The 13,620-nt window shown below is 41.8% G+C and overlaps 1 protein-coding gene across 2 annotated transcripts in view; it reads right to left on the minus strand.

Annotated features, from left to right (window-relative positions):
- Positions 1-13,620, minus strand: part of tsnare1 (T-SNARE Domain Containing 1) — a 200,351-nt gene that overhangs the window by 94,950 nt on the left and 91,781 nt on the right. For both annotated transcript variants that reach the window (XM_051407353.1, XM_051407354.1), the window contains exons 5-7: positions 6,636-6,726; positions 6,452-6,526; positions 6,167-6,223 (exon numbers count right to left, since the gene is read on the minus strand). In XM_051407353.1, the coding sequence (XP_051263313.1) occupies positions 6,167-6,223; positions 6,452-6,526; positions 6,636-6,726 (223 nt within the window). The remainder of the gene's footprint in view (positions 1-6,166; positions 6,224-6,451; positions 6,527-6,635; positions 6,727-13,620) is intronic.

The raw sequence follows: 13,620 nt of genomic DNA on the forward strand, positions 1-13,620 counted from the left end.
CTTAAGAGAGGGGGCTTTTCCCAGATTTTCCACTCCAAATTTAACGCTAAATGCTGTGGTGCGGCCATTCTCATCCATAGGGAAGTGCAATTTGTACAAACAAATACAATTCAAAATAAAGATGGTCGGTTTATTATTGTTCAAGGACATTTATTTAATTTACCAGTGGTACTGGCCTGTGTTTATGCTCCAAACTGGGATAATGCTAAATTTTTCACTGACTTTTTCTCACTCCTTCCAGAATTAAACAGTCACCAATTGGTCCTCGGGGAGATTTAAACTGTGTTCTAGATCCCACTATGGACCATTCTAGAGCTGTACCGGGACACACTAAATCAGCAGAGACTATTAACGCTTATCTCCAAGCGTATGGGGTGATTGATGCATGGAGATATAGAAATCCGGTTTCCAGACGGTATTCTTTTTTCTCTCCAGCGCATAATTCGCATTCCAGGATAGACTATTTTTTGCTGGACAAGAAACTCCTCCCCCTGCTGAGGTCTAGTGAATATGATAGCATCGTTATCTGTGACCATAGCCCAGTAACAATGGTGCTTTGCTTTCCAGATAACGAGCCTCCACAAAGCACCTGGAGACTTAACCCACGGTCTTTTGTCTGATGAAGATTTTGTTAACTTCCTATCTGCCCAAATTGACTTCTTTCTAGAAACAAATCAATCACCAGACACGAGCCACTCTAACCTGTGGGAAGCAATGAAAGCGTATTTACATGGTCAGATAATATCTTATAATGTAAGCATGAACAGAAAACGGTCAGCACGCCTTAATGAGTTGATCTCTTTGATAAAGGATGTTGATCATAAAAATTCTGAAGCTCCATCTGCGGATCTCTGTAAAGAGAGAATAGGTTTGCTAACATAATTCGATACCCTCTCATCTGGAGTAGCTGAGGAGCTTCATCTTAACTCTCCCCAAGAATTCTACGAGCATCGGGAACGAGCCAGCAAACTACTAAGCCATCAGCTAAGGCAATCCGCAGAGGCTGGATTTATAGCAGAGATTAACACTCCAGAAGGGATAACCACAGATCAAAAAAGCATAAATAAACAATTCAGAAAATTTTATGAGGACCTCTATGCCACTGAAAATTGTGATAGCATTAAGTTAGCTCAGTTTTTCGATAGTCTTGAGATTCCAACCGTAGGCCGACAAGACAGGGCATACCTTGATAGCAACATTCAGCAGCTGAAATTGATCGGGCAATTAAAAAGATGAAGAGCGGTAAGGCTCCAGGGCCAGATGGCTTCCCTATTGAATTTTTCAAAAAATTCTCATTCAAACTAAGCCCTCTTTTAAAAAACGTATATACCGAGGCATTGGCGCACAAGACTCTCCCTCCTACAATGACCCAGGCCACCATCTCAGTCCTTCTTAAGAAAGGAAAGGACCCTCTGAAATGTGAGTGATTTTGCATTGTGTGTCTACTCTGCTGCGACTACAAAATCTTGACCAAGGTTCTGGCTAGTAGATTGGAGTCTGTTATGCATACAGTGATACATCCAGATCAGACTGGTTTTATTAGTGGGCGGCAGCTTTTTGGCAACATACAAAGGCTTTTTAATATTCTTTATTCCCCACAAACTCCACCTACAGCAGAGGTTTTGCTTTCCCTCAATGCTCACAAAGCATTTGACCGGATAGAGTATGAGTATCTTTTTGCAACTCTGGGGAGGTTTGGTTTTGGATCGGCTTTTTGTTCGTGGATAAGGATCCTGTATGCTACACCGCAGGCCTCCGTCCGTATTTATAAAATAATCTCCAACTATTTTCCTATATGTAGGGGGACAAGACAGGGCTGTCCATTGAGCCCACTTCTGTTTGACCTCGCCATTGAACCACTAGCGGTTGCACTTAGGAGTGCCGAGGAGCTCATGGGTGTTGTTAGGGGGGTCAAACTCACAAACTGTCTCTATATGCGGACGACCTGGTACTTTACCTGTCCGATCCTTGCACCTCTATTCCTAAGGCATTAGAAATTATCTCTAGCTTTGGAGAGATTTCAGGCTACAGAATCAACCTTACTAAGAGTTTGCTCTTCCCTATTAACGACCAGGCTCGACAGATGTCTTTTGAGGTATATCAACTAAAAGAAACTTGTGACACTTTTACTTATCTTGGCATATCAGTAACCAGTAAATACAGACTTTATTCAAGCATAACTTTAAACCAGCCCTGGAAAAGGCCAAACAGGACCTTATCCTATATCGCTTGCTGGCAGGGTTAATTCTATCAAGATGATAATTATGCCCAGGTTCTTATTCTTGTTTCATACAATACCTGTTTTTAACCCAAAGTCTTTTTTCAGAGAGCTAGATAAATCTATATCTACCTTTATCTGGAATAAGACCATCCCACGAATAAGGAGGGCACATCTTGAGAAACAGAAAGAGGCTGGAGGCTTAGCATTACCAAATTTTTTACAATATTACTGGGCAGCTAATATTTATAAACTAATATACTGGGTCTCTGCATCTTATGACGGGGGTGGACCTGTATGGGTTGGAATGGAACAACATTCTGCTCATCCGGCGTCCCTACCTTCTTTAGTATGTGCGCCATTGCCACTCAGTAAGCAGCGCCTCACAAATAATTGTTATTGTGAGTGGCTCACTTCGAATTTGGTCCCAATTCAGGACCCACTTCAAACATAAACAGGCTATGCCCTCTCTCCCAATCTCGGCAAACACACTCTTTCCACCCTCACTCATGGATACCTCATTTAAGTTATGGTTCGAGCGGCTGGTAAATGAGTATAATATCCCCAGTTCGCATTATTTCAGGTATCAGCAGGTGCGTGTCTTTGTTCAGAAACATTTTCCTTCCTTTCCGTTACTCTCGCCAAATGACTGGATAGATGAGTGGTTGGAGGGGGATCTAAATCAAAGAGGAGGAGTGAGCAGATTATATGAGGATATCCAGCTGATTGCCTCGCCGTCACGTAGTCATAATTAGGGCAGGGTGGGAGGGGGAACTAGGATTTGAAGTGTCGGACGTCTCCTGGCAAAGCGCAATTAAGAGAATACATACATTCAACTTCGATTTGTATCAGACATGGTTTACTTCAGTTTAAGGTGCTCCACAGGCTTCATCTATCTAGGAGTAGGCTTGCCAGGATATATCCGACTTGCTCCCGATGCTGTCAGGCTCCGGCTACCCTCTATCATATGTTCTGGGCTTGCCCAAAGTTGATACAGTTTTGGTCTTTAATTTATGATCCCCCCCACCTCCCAGACTGGACTTCATATCACAGTCAGCCAAGTGAGGAGAGCGCTGGAGAGGCTCAAACAGAGGAAAGCTGCTGGACCGGACCGCATCAGCCCTTGTGTACTGAAGGCATGTTCCAGCCAGCTCTGTAGAGTTTTCCAGCACCTCTTCAACCTGAGTCTGCACCTTCAGAGAGTGCCAGTGCTCTGGGAAACAACCTGCCTGGTCCCAGGGCCCAAAAAAGGACATTCCGTGACACTGGAGGACTACAGGCCAGTAGCACTGACCTCTCACTTCATGTAAGTCATGGAGAGACTGGTCTTGGCACACCTCAGACCATTAGTATGCCCATCGCAAGACCCCCTGCAGTTCGCATATCAACCTCATGTGGGGGTTGATGATGCAATCATCTACCTGTTTCAGAAGGCCTATTCCTCCCTGAACAGACCTGACACCTTAGTCTGCATCATGTTCTTCGACTTCTCCATCGCCTTCAACACCATCCAGCCCAGACTGCTGAAGGCCAAACTGGAGAACACGCAGGTGGGTGCTCCCCTCATCACGGGGGTCGATGAATATCTGACGGGCAGACCGCAGTTTGTGAGATTAAAGAACTGTGTGTCTGACCGTCTGATTAGTAACATCGGGGCCCCCCAGGGAACTGTACTGTCTCCCTGCCTCTTCACCACCTACAGTGCAGTACTGCACTGAGTCGTGTCATCTGCAGAAATACTCTGATGACATGTCTATTGTAGGGTGTCTGGAGGGCAGAGGGGAGTCTGAGTACAGGGACCTGGTTGATCGCTTTGTGAAGTGGTGTGGGGAGAACCACCTGCAGCTGAATGTGGCAAAGACAAAGGAGATGGTGGTGGACTTCAGGAGGAACAAGCCCCTGCCCTCTCCTGTCAGCATCGGTGGGACAGATGTGGACATGGTGTCGGCATGTAAGTACTTGGGTGTCACACTGGACAACAAACTGGACTGGTCCACAAACTCAGAGGCCATCCACAAGAAGGGCCTGAGCCGGCTTTACTTCCTGAGGAGGCTCAGGTCCTTCAATGTCTGCAAGAGGATGTTGCAGATGTTTTGTCAGTCTGTTGTGGCGAGCACCATCTTCTTTGCTGCAGTGTCCTGGGGTGTGGGCATTAAGGCAAGGACGCCAACAGACTGAACAAACTCATCAAGAAGGCAGAGTCTGTTGTTGGCTTGAAGCTTGCCACCCTGGAGGAGGTGGTGGACGAGAGGATGCTGGCAAAACTGCTGGCAATCATGGACAATCCCTCCCACCCCCTCGACACAACACTGGACAAGCTAAAGAGCAGCTTCAGCAACAGACTCATTCATCCTCGCTGCTCTAAGGAACGATATAGAAAATCGTTCCTCCCCACTGCAATAAGACTTTCTAATAATAATTGACTCTTAATCAGCTGCTATAACATTGTAATTTCCCTTCGGGGATAAATAAAGTATTTCTATCTATCTATCTATCTATCTATCTATCTATCTATCTATCTATCTATCTGTACAAAGGTGCCTAACAACACCTCTTAAGCTCACGAATTAAAAGGTCCAGTGTGTAACATTTAGGAGGATCTATTGGCAGAAATGGAATATAATATTCAGGTATTTCATTGGTTTTCATTAGTGGATAATCACCTGAAAACCAAACCAAGTGTTATGGACAAACCAAACACTGGCCTTTTTGTGTTTTCCCGGGTTTCATGGCCATTGTAATTTCTGTTACACGCTTGGAAGTGTAACTTGTATTTAGTTGGCTGAAACCTCCTATTTCACAGCTAGAGGCCACTAAATCCTACACAAAGGACCATTATGTAGGATTTTGTGGTATCTAACGGTGAAGTTTCAGATTGCAACCAACTGAACACAGCTCACTTCTATATTTGACAACCTAGGTTTGAGAAGAGGATCTAAAGTATGAGGAGGAACTACAGTGGTGCGAAAACCGTAAAAAACATATTTTATCTACAGCCAATGTTTGGCTTGTCTGTTCTGAGCTACTGTAGAAACATGGCGGTTCAACATGGTGGACTCCATGAAAGGCAACCCGCTCCCTCTGAAAAGACAATGATTCCTATATCCAGGTGATTCTACACTAATGAAAACATACCTATGAATACCTATGAACATTATATTCCTGAAATACACATGACTACTACGTTACTCTGCATGCATTGTCACGTAATATGAAATGCATTTAACGGAACTCACTCAAGTCCTTACTCACCAAACTATGGCTCTATTGTAGACTACTCCAGCCTTTTTGATGTGTTTATCACTAAAGCAGTGGTTATATCTCATGAGGAGGAGTCTCTCAAATCATTTGGCAGACAACCTGTTCCTCCTCAGAGCCCTAACTCTAACCCTAACTGCGTCTAGGCGATTGTTGAAATTCATGGATATTGCAAAGAAACTATTCGGGATCTCCATCATCTCCCTGACTTCAAATATTCACTGACTACAAATGACTGAAGAGCTACAGTATATTCTAGCATCAAAGATGTCTTTCATTCTTACTGCTGTATTACTTCTGCTGCTGCAATCACCACACAACCAGAGATCAATAAGTTGTATTTTATCTTTTTATCTTGTTTTAGTAATCAAAAATGTCTGTAATAAGAATTGACTTTCATTTGTCAAACACAATTACAGATTATCAGCCTCTCTATTAACTTCACAAGGTAAATAAACTCTTACCAGTAACTAATTTAGATTCAGATTAAAAAAAGGAAGATATTTCAGCAGTGCATAAAAGTTGGATGTGATAATAACAATAATATAACAGAGTGGAAGAGACTAGACAAAGATTCAAAGGAGCCCTTGTGAGGATGCAATTGAGCAGAGAAATGCCATCTCATCATCCTGCTCTTTTATAAATGACAGTGAAACAAAGGGCAGATTTTTACCCTCCATATCAACTCACCTTCCGCTTGTCTTTCTGTGCTGGAGGGAGCAAGGCCCTTGAGCGCTCTGCAATTTTCTGAAAGAGGAGCAAACGAAGAGGCAGGGTCAAGAAGATCTTTTTTTTTTCATTAAGGAATTTTTTGATTTTGCCTGTATGTGCAACAAGTAGCACTTTAGATATGTACAACCTTCTGCCAAGGGAGCAGCTCCATCTATTTATCAGTCATTAATAAGAATTCATTGGCCATACCATGAATTTATGACTCAAATGGAGATACTCTAAATGTAGATTAAATATGGATACCTTCTGTAGATCCCCATAACGCTGCACAGACTCTGAGAGTTCAGTCTTTAGTCTGGTCAGGCGCAGACGGTCTTGCTGTGTAACAAAACAAGATTAGCTTTAATTAGCCCAAATGTTGTTTAATCCACTGTTTATTCTTCAAAAAAATGACAGTGAATGAGGGAGGAAGGGGAGCATGAAATACCCGTGAAGAACCGCTGATTATATCAGAGAGCTGTTTGATGAGCTGGCTTGTGCTGGTGATGACTTTGTTGGTTTGCTGCTGCATGGAGTGTCTGGGGAAAAAAAGATTTGAAGAAAGACAGAGACAGAGAGAGAGAGACAACATTTAGTGGATTATGACAAAACTAAATTAAAGGACACTTGCCAATATGGCAATATTTTTTTATTCAGTTGTCAGGGTTTAAACGCAAGATGAACACAACCGTCATGTCATGGAAATTATATATACATTCTTAAAAACCTGTTTAAAGAAATAATCCATTCTAAAATGAAAAATCCCAACACTTTAAAAAACAAGTTAAAGTCTATAGTCTATTATAGTCTTATATATTAATTTCGGACAGAAATAAACCCCTCTCTTATATGTATATATATACATATCTATGTATATATACATATATACATATGTATGTATATGTATGTATATATATATATATATATATATAAAATTATATATATGTATATATATATATATATATATATATATATATATGTATATATATCTATATATATACATACACACATATACATATATATATACACACATATACATATATATACACACACATATATATATATATACACACATAATATATATATATATATATATATACATAATATATATAAACACACACACACACACACTAATAAAACTACTACTTTTTATAGGACTACTTGGTGATTATTTTCTTTACCAATTAATCTGTTAATCATTTTCTCCATTAATTGATTAGTTGTTTGTTCCATAAAATGTTAAAGAATTGTTAAAAATGTCAGTTTTTCCCAAAGCCAAAAGTAACGTCCCCAAATGTCTTGTTTTGTCCACATCTCAAAGACATTCAGTTTACTATCATAGACGACAAAAAAAAAGCAGAAAATATTCACAACTGAGAAGCTGAAATCAGAGAATTTGGACAAGACTCAAAACGATTAATCAATTATCAAAGCAGTTGGCGATTCATTTAACAATTGACAATTAATTGATTAATCAACTAATCGTCGCAGCTCTAGCGGCCGCCAGTAAAATCTGAAAACACTGCGCTTTGTATAGCCACAATCTATCACTAGTATATTTTCAAGCACAGCACTTCCTGGACATGAAAAACTAATTTCCTCCAAAACTGCAGACAACACCATTTAGCTGTATATAAATATAACTTTTAGGAGACAGGGTTTCTTAATGGACCAGAATGTGATGTAGTTGTAGTCACATTCTGTATTATGAGAAAGCCCAAACATTTAAGGTACCAGTATACTCAGATTTCAGAGTCACTTCAACGGCCACGTTCAACACTATGAATGTCTCACAGGAGAGAATGGCAGTATTCCGAACCGCCTACTACATACTACAGATGAACAGTATGAAACTGTGAAATCGATCTATTTTGCAGTATGCACTGGTCTGTGTGACTGTGGGGTGAGACATGTCTAAGAGTGTGACTGATCGGCTGGCTAGCTAGCTAGGAACTTCTCAACTCTGAAAACTTTGGAGCACACAATCGATTCATCTTCAATTTTCTTTCACCTTAAATCTCAGATTTCTCAGAAATGGAGCGAAGCCTGTGAGCTAGTTCATGCAGGTCTACTCGAGCTGTGCTGATTACACACATGACATGCCTTATTCCATAATCACTAACGAAGCACTCCCTTCCAATCTGGTGGTCTATTTAAACTGCACAATTTCCCAGCTCTCCCTCTGCTCTGTCAATACCGCTGTTGCCCTGCATCCGTATTGCTGCTGCTACTCTGTAAGTTATTGCTGCCTGCTGCTCTGTAAGCCCCACCACCACCCCAGCATCCACCTGTAGGCTCCGACTGGGGGTTAAGATATTTGCTCATCACTCCCCAATATCTCTATGTAAACAGATCTGCGGGGAGTGATGAGGTCGGAGCCAAATCTAAATATGTTATACTGCCTAATAAACATTCCAAACGTGAGTTGGCTGACTGAAAAGAAGTTAGTGATAAAATTGCAAAAAACGTCGCGTTGTTGGCCTGACTGGTTGTGATTGTTCAAGCACTTTGCATTGTTTGACACAGCAGGCGAGGTAGACTGGTCAGATGCATCCTGGAGATTTCTTTCTGAATAAGTATGACATCCAAGTATTTTTGGCTTTCTGACAATTTTGCTTTTGTCTTGCATACTGCATACTACATGCTACATTTTGACCAGATCAGTATATAAATACAGTCTGTGCCATTATCCCCCTATGTAAATGCTCTCCCCTCTCTATGATGGGCAGTTTTTCATCCTGCCTTACACTGTGGCTATGACCAGCTATACACATTTTTCCCTCACTAGTTTCCAAACCAGACTATTTTTTTTCTTGCATAACTGGATCCGCAGTGTTTGTTATGTACAAAGTTCGCTAGCTAGATACATGCTCCGACCTTTGATTAAAAGTAGTGAGTTTTAAGTGGATTTGACAGTGGGCATTCTGGCAATCTAAAGAAATCACTGCAAAAGCTGCTTCACAAAAAAAGTACATTACATTTCTTCTCAAAAAACCCTAACCCTTTTAACTAACCCTTGCAGGACTCTCTGAGCCAGAATGCTCTCAGGTATATGATTACATTTGACCAGCACAGTGACTGAGTATTAACAGCTGTCTGATAGAGGTGAACAGTGTTACACAGCCAAATCCTCTCTGTTCCTTAATGTTTTTACTGGGAAGCTTTGCCGGAGGTGAAAGGTTGAAGGTGCGCCCTTATTCATAACTCTCAAACACGTCCGCTGCAAGTCTGGGTTAGGACAGTTATTAAATATCTATGCTGTCAGGTCATCCCGGGCTTACAACCCCCTCTCTCCTCGCTTCCCCCAAAGGCCAACTCACATCCTCCAGACTTTGACACTATAACGGGCTGCCCCGCAGAGATAGGCAGCTACACAAACACACCCCTGCTGCTGCATACCCTACTCAAATATTGATCTACGCGTAGAGGGTGGCAGGAGGAGCAGATAAGCTGTAGTGCACTGGGGCTAGAGGGTAGCATGTCACTATAATTCTGTCTGTTGTGAGAAAAAGCCAGAGTGTCACGGTGGAAAAATACCTGAAAAACATCACCCATCATATCTGTGCCGAGCAGGGTTAAAGACAGTTGAAGAGTCAGGGAAGTAGACAGGGTAGAAGTTAATTTTGCTGCTAGAAATAAAAGTTTTACTGTGAGGAAATAATTAAATTGGATTGCAGCCAGTGTCTCTCCCTGGCCAAAGTCATAACAGACAGAAATAGTGTCTTCAATGTGAACAAGTTTTACACTTATAATCTAATCAGAATTTAAGGCTTTAAAAAGCCAGAATGTGGTCTTATATCACCACAGTGACAGTAGGTGATAGTAAAGCTGTATATGCTTGAGATCAGTTAGTATGATAATATGAATTAGATATTCCAAAGAGTACTGTATAGCATTGTAGTGTATAATCAATGAAATAAAACATTTCCATTTTACTTTACTAACTTGTCTTGGGCTAAGTACTTTACGGGCTTGATTTGCCTATATGATCAGCTGTACACATGCTTTGATACACACACAACAGAAAGATTAACCAGCACTAAACCTCGGCCTGATGCGTCATCGTTTAGCTGCTTCACATGTCTTTGCAACAGACATGAAGGGTTATTTTGAAATTGTAGCCAGCTAATGCTCCATCATGTTAGCCACCAATATTACAAAGCAGAGTACAGACTGCTAGACTGGCACTCTGCATTAGGGATCCGGAGGAATAGCAAATGAAAGTCAGTATCAGTGTGCAGCTTTGAGTGAAACATACAGAATGTTTTATTTTAGGAAACACTGTTAATGCGTCAAACAATCTACAACATGTCATTTAAATAGTTAAACTCGCCAATGACAGAATCCCACTCCGCTTCATCTCAGTTATGAACATGTTACCTTGTTTTGATTGTTACAAACAACTTAAAGGGAACTCCAGTGAATCACTATTGCACAGTTCAGTGTGTAAGATTCAGGAGGATCTATTGGCAGAAACTGAATATTCATAGATATATTTTTCTTAGTGTATATTCACCAGAAAATAAGAATTATTGTGCTTTTGCCCTTTTTATCTACAGAGCCAACAGATACCAAAGGGGCCTGGGGTGGCCACCCCTGAAATCTGATTAAGCACCACCTCAATATAAAGGAGCAAAGAATGGATGGAAAACTGTTTTTGTGCTTCTCATTTGTTAAGAATTTGACTATATGGTTTGCTGATCTGACTGGTTGAAGTTCCCTTGTGATAGATGGTGATAGACAGATGGTTCATCCAATCACCTGTGAAGTATTTTTTGTGTGTCTGCCCTTTTCCAAACAGTTTCCAATGACGATTTTGCAGATCTGGTACTTTAGGTTGCACAGTAAACAAAGTATGAAAGGCAGACCAATGGACCAACGAACATCGCAGTTCCTTTTAGTCGAAAAATCCAGTTAAAAAAGAGCAGTTGTCAGCTGTAGGTCAATTTCTGCTCAGTGACCAGACTGGGAGGATTTTAGTAAGTGACTCAATCTGCATCAACTTAAATAGATGGAAAGGTGTATTTTTTTGACAAGGAGAAGTAGCAGCAAACAAAGGGAATCCTTAAAAACTTCTGGTCTAAAAATACAACCTGAGCTGTGCTTCAGTGCTGATGAGCTCTGATGGATCATCCGTGAGTCAGTGGAAGCCCCGCCCACCACTGACACGCTGTTACCAAACAATCAGAGCTCGCCCACTACCGAGGACCCCTGAGAAGACCTTTGCAGTATCGCTGCACAGTGATACATCTGCTAGTCACACTCTTCCCCCACAACGAGCTCGAGAGCCAGGCGGCCAGAAACAACATGCGAAAGATTGGAATTGCTCACACTGTGAATTTCAATCAGCCACCTCGGTTGTGTATTTCTCATTGCTTGCTTGGTGTTTGGTATTCCTTTGAGGTCTGGCTGGCCCTGGTGAAGGGAAACTGAGGGGACTGGGAGCAGCTGGCTGCAGGGGGAGGTGTGAAGGATGGAGGGGGTGCCAGGGTGGTTGTGGTGGGGTGCTGTTCTCTGACTGCAATCATAGTTTGAGGGCTTTACAGGATAGAGCAGTGCTTATACTGGACTCCGATAAGAATTAAACCACCAAACTGGAGTTACTTCCTACACACAGCTGACCTCTCACTAGCTCAAATTACAATGCAGAACATTGGTAAAACTCAGCACCGACTTAAGTCCAAAATACACCCATGCTGTATGAGGACACCTTGTCCACAATGACCACATAGTGAAGGCAGAACATCGGTTGCTACAGTCTTCCATTTATGTCCAATCCAAAAGTTAAAATTTTAAATTCATGCGTGACTTGTCAGCTGCCAGCTGCTGGTAAATGTGACATGTGGGTTAATGATGGGAATTATGGCTCTTTTTAGTGAGTCAGATCTTTTGGCTCTGCTCAGCAATAACAATTGGCTCTTTTGGCTCCCAAATGGCTCTTCATTTAGTACCACTTCTTGCTTATAATTCAGACAAATTTAGCAACGTTTTGACCTATGATTGGTTTGTGTTCTCACACATATACATACATAAATATACATACAGTGGGTATGGAAAGTATTCAGACCCCTTTAAATTTTTCACTCTTTGTTTCATTGCAGCCATTTGCTAAAATCAAAAAAGTTCATTTTATTTCTCATTAATGTACACTCAGCACCCCATCTTGACAGTAAAAAAACAGAAATGTAGAAATTTTTGCAAATTTATTAAAAAAGAAAAACTGAAATATCACATGGTCATAAGCATTCAGACCCTTTGCTCAGTATTGAGTAGAAGCACCCTTTTGAGCTACTACAGCTATGAGTCTTCTTGGGAATGATGCAACAAGTTTTTCACACCTGGATTTGGGGATCCTCTGCCATTCTTCCTTGCAGATCCTCTCCAGTTCTGTCAGGTTGGATTGTGAACGTTGGTGGACAGCCATTTTCAGATCTCTCCAGAGATGCTCAATTGGGTTTAGGTCAGGGCTCTGGCTGGGCCAGTCAAGAACGGTCACAGAGTTGTTCCGAAGCCACTCCTTTGTTGTTTTAGCTGTGTGCTTAGGGTTATTGTCTTGTTGGAAGGTGAACCTTCGGCCCAGTCTGAGGTCCTGAGCACTCTGGAAGAGGTTTTCTTCCAGGATCTCTCTGTACTTGGCCGCATTCATCTTTCCTTCAATTGCAACCAGTCGTCCTGTCCCTGCAGCTGAAAAAACATCCCCATAGCCTGATGCTGCCACCACCATGTTTCACTGTTGGGATTGTATTGGGCAGGTGATGAGCAGTGCCTGGTTTTCTCCACACATACCGCTTAAAATTAATGCCAAAAAGTTCAATCTTGGTCTCATCAGACCAAAGAATCTTATTTCTCATAGTCTGGGAGTCCTTCATGTGTTTTTTGGCAAACTCTATGCGGGCTTTCATATGTCTTGCACTGAGGAGAGGCTTCCGTCGGGCCACTCTGCCATAAAGCCCCGACTGGTGCAGGGCTGCAGTGATAGTTGACTTTGTGGAACTTTCTCCAATCTCCCTACTGCATCTCTGGAGCTCAGCCACAGTGATCTTTGGGTTCTTCTTTACCTCTCTCACCAAGGCTCTTCTCCCACGATTGCTCAGTTTGGCTGGACGGCCAGGTCTAGGAAGAGTTCTGGTCGTCCCAAACTTCTTCCATTTAAGGATTATGGAGGCCACTGTGCTCTTAGGAACCTTGAGTGCTGCAGAAATTCTTTTGTAACCTTGGCCAGATCTGTGCCTTGCCACAATTCTGTCTCTGAGCTCCTTGGGCAGTTCCTTCGACCTCATGATTCTCATTTGCTCTGACACGCACTGTGAGCTGTAAGGTCTTATATAGACAGGTGTGTGCCTTTTCTAATCAAGTCCAATCAGTTTAATTAAACACAGTTGACTCCAATGAAGGAGTAGAAACAGCTCAAGGAGGATCAGAAGAAATGGACA

Source organism: Dicentrarchus labrax, unplaced genomic scaffold (assembly GCF_905237075.1).
Source record: "Dicentrarchus labrax unplaced genomic scaffold, dlabrax2021, whole genome shotgun sequence".
Lineage (NCBI taxonomy): Eukaryota > Metazoa > Chordata > Actinopteri > Moronidae > Dicentrarchus > Dicentrarchus labrax.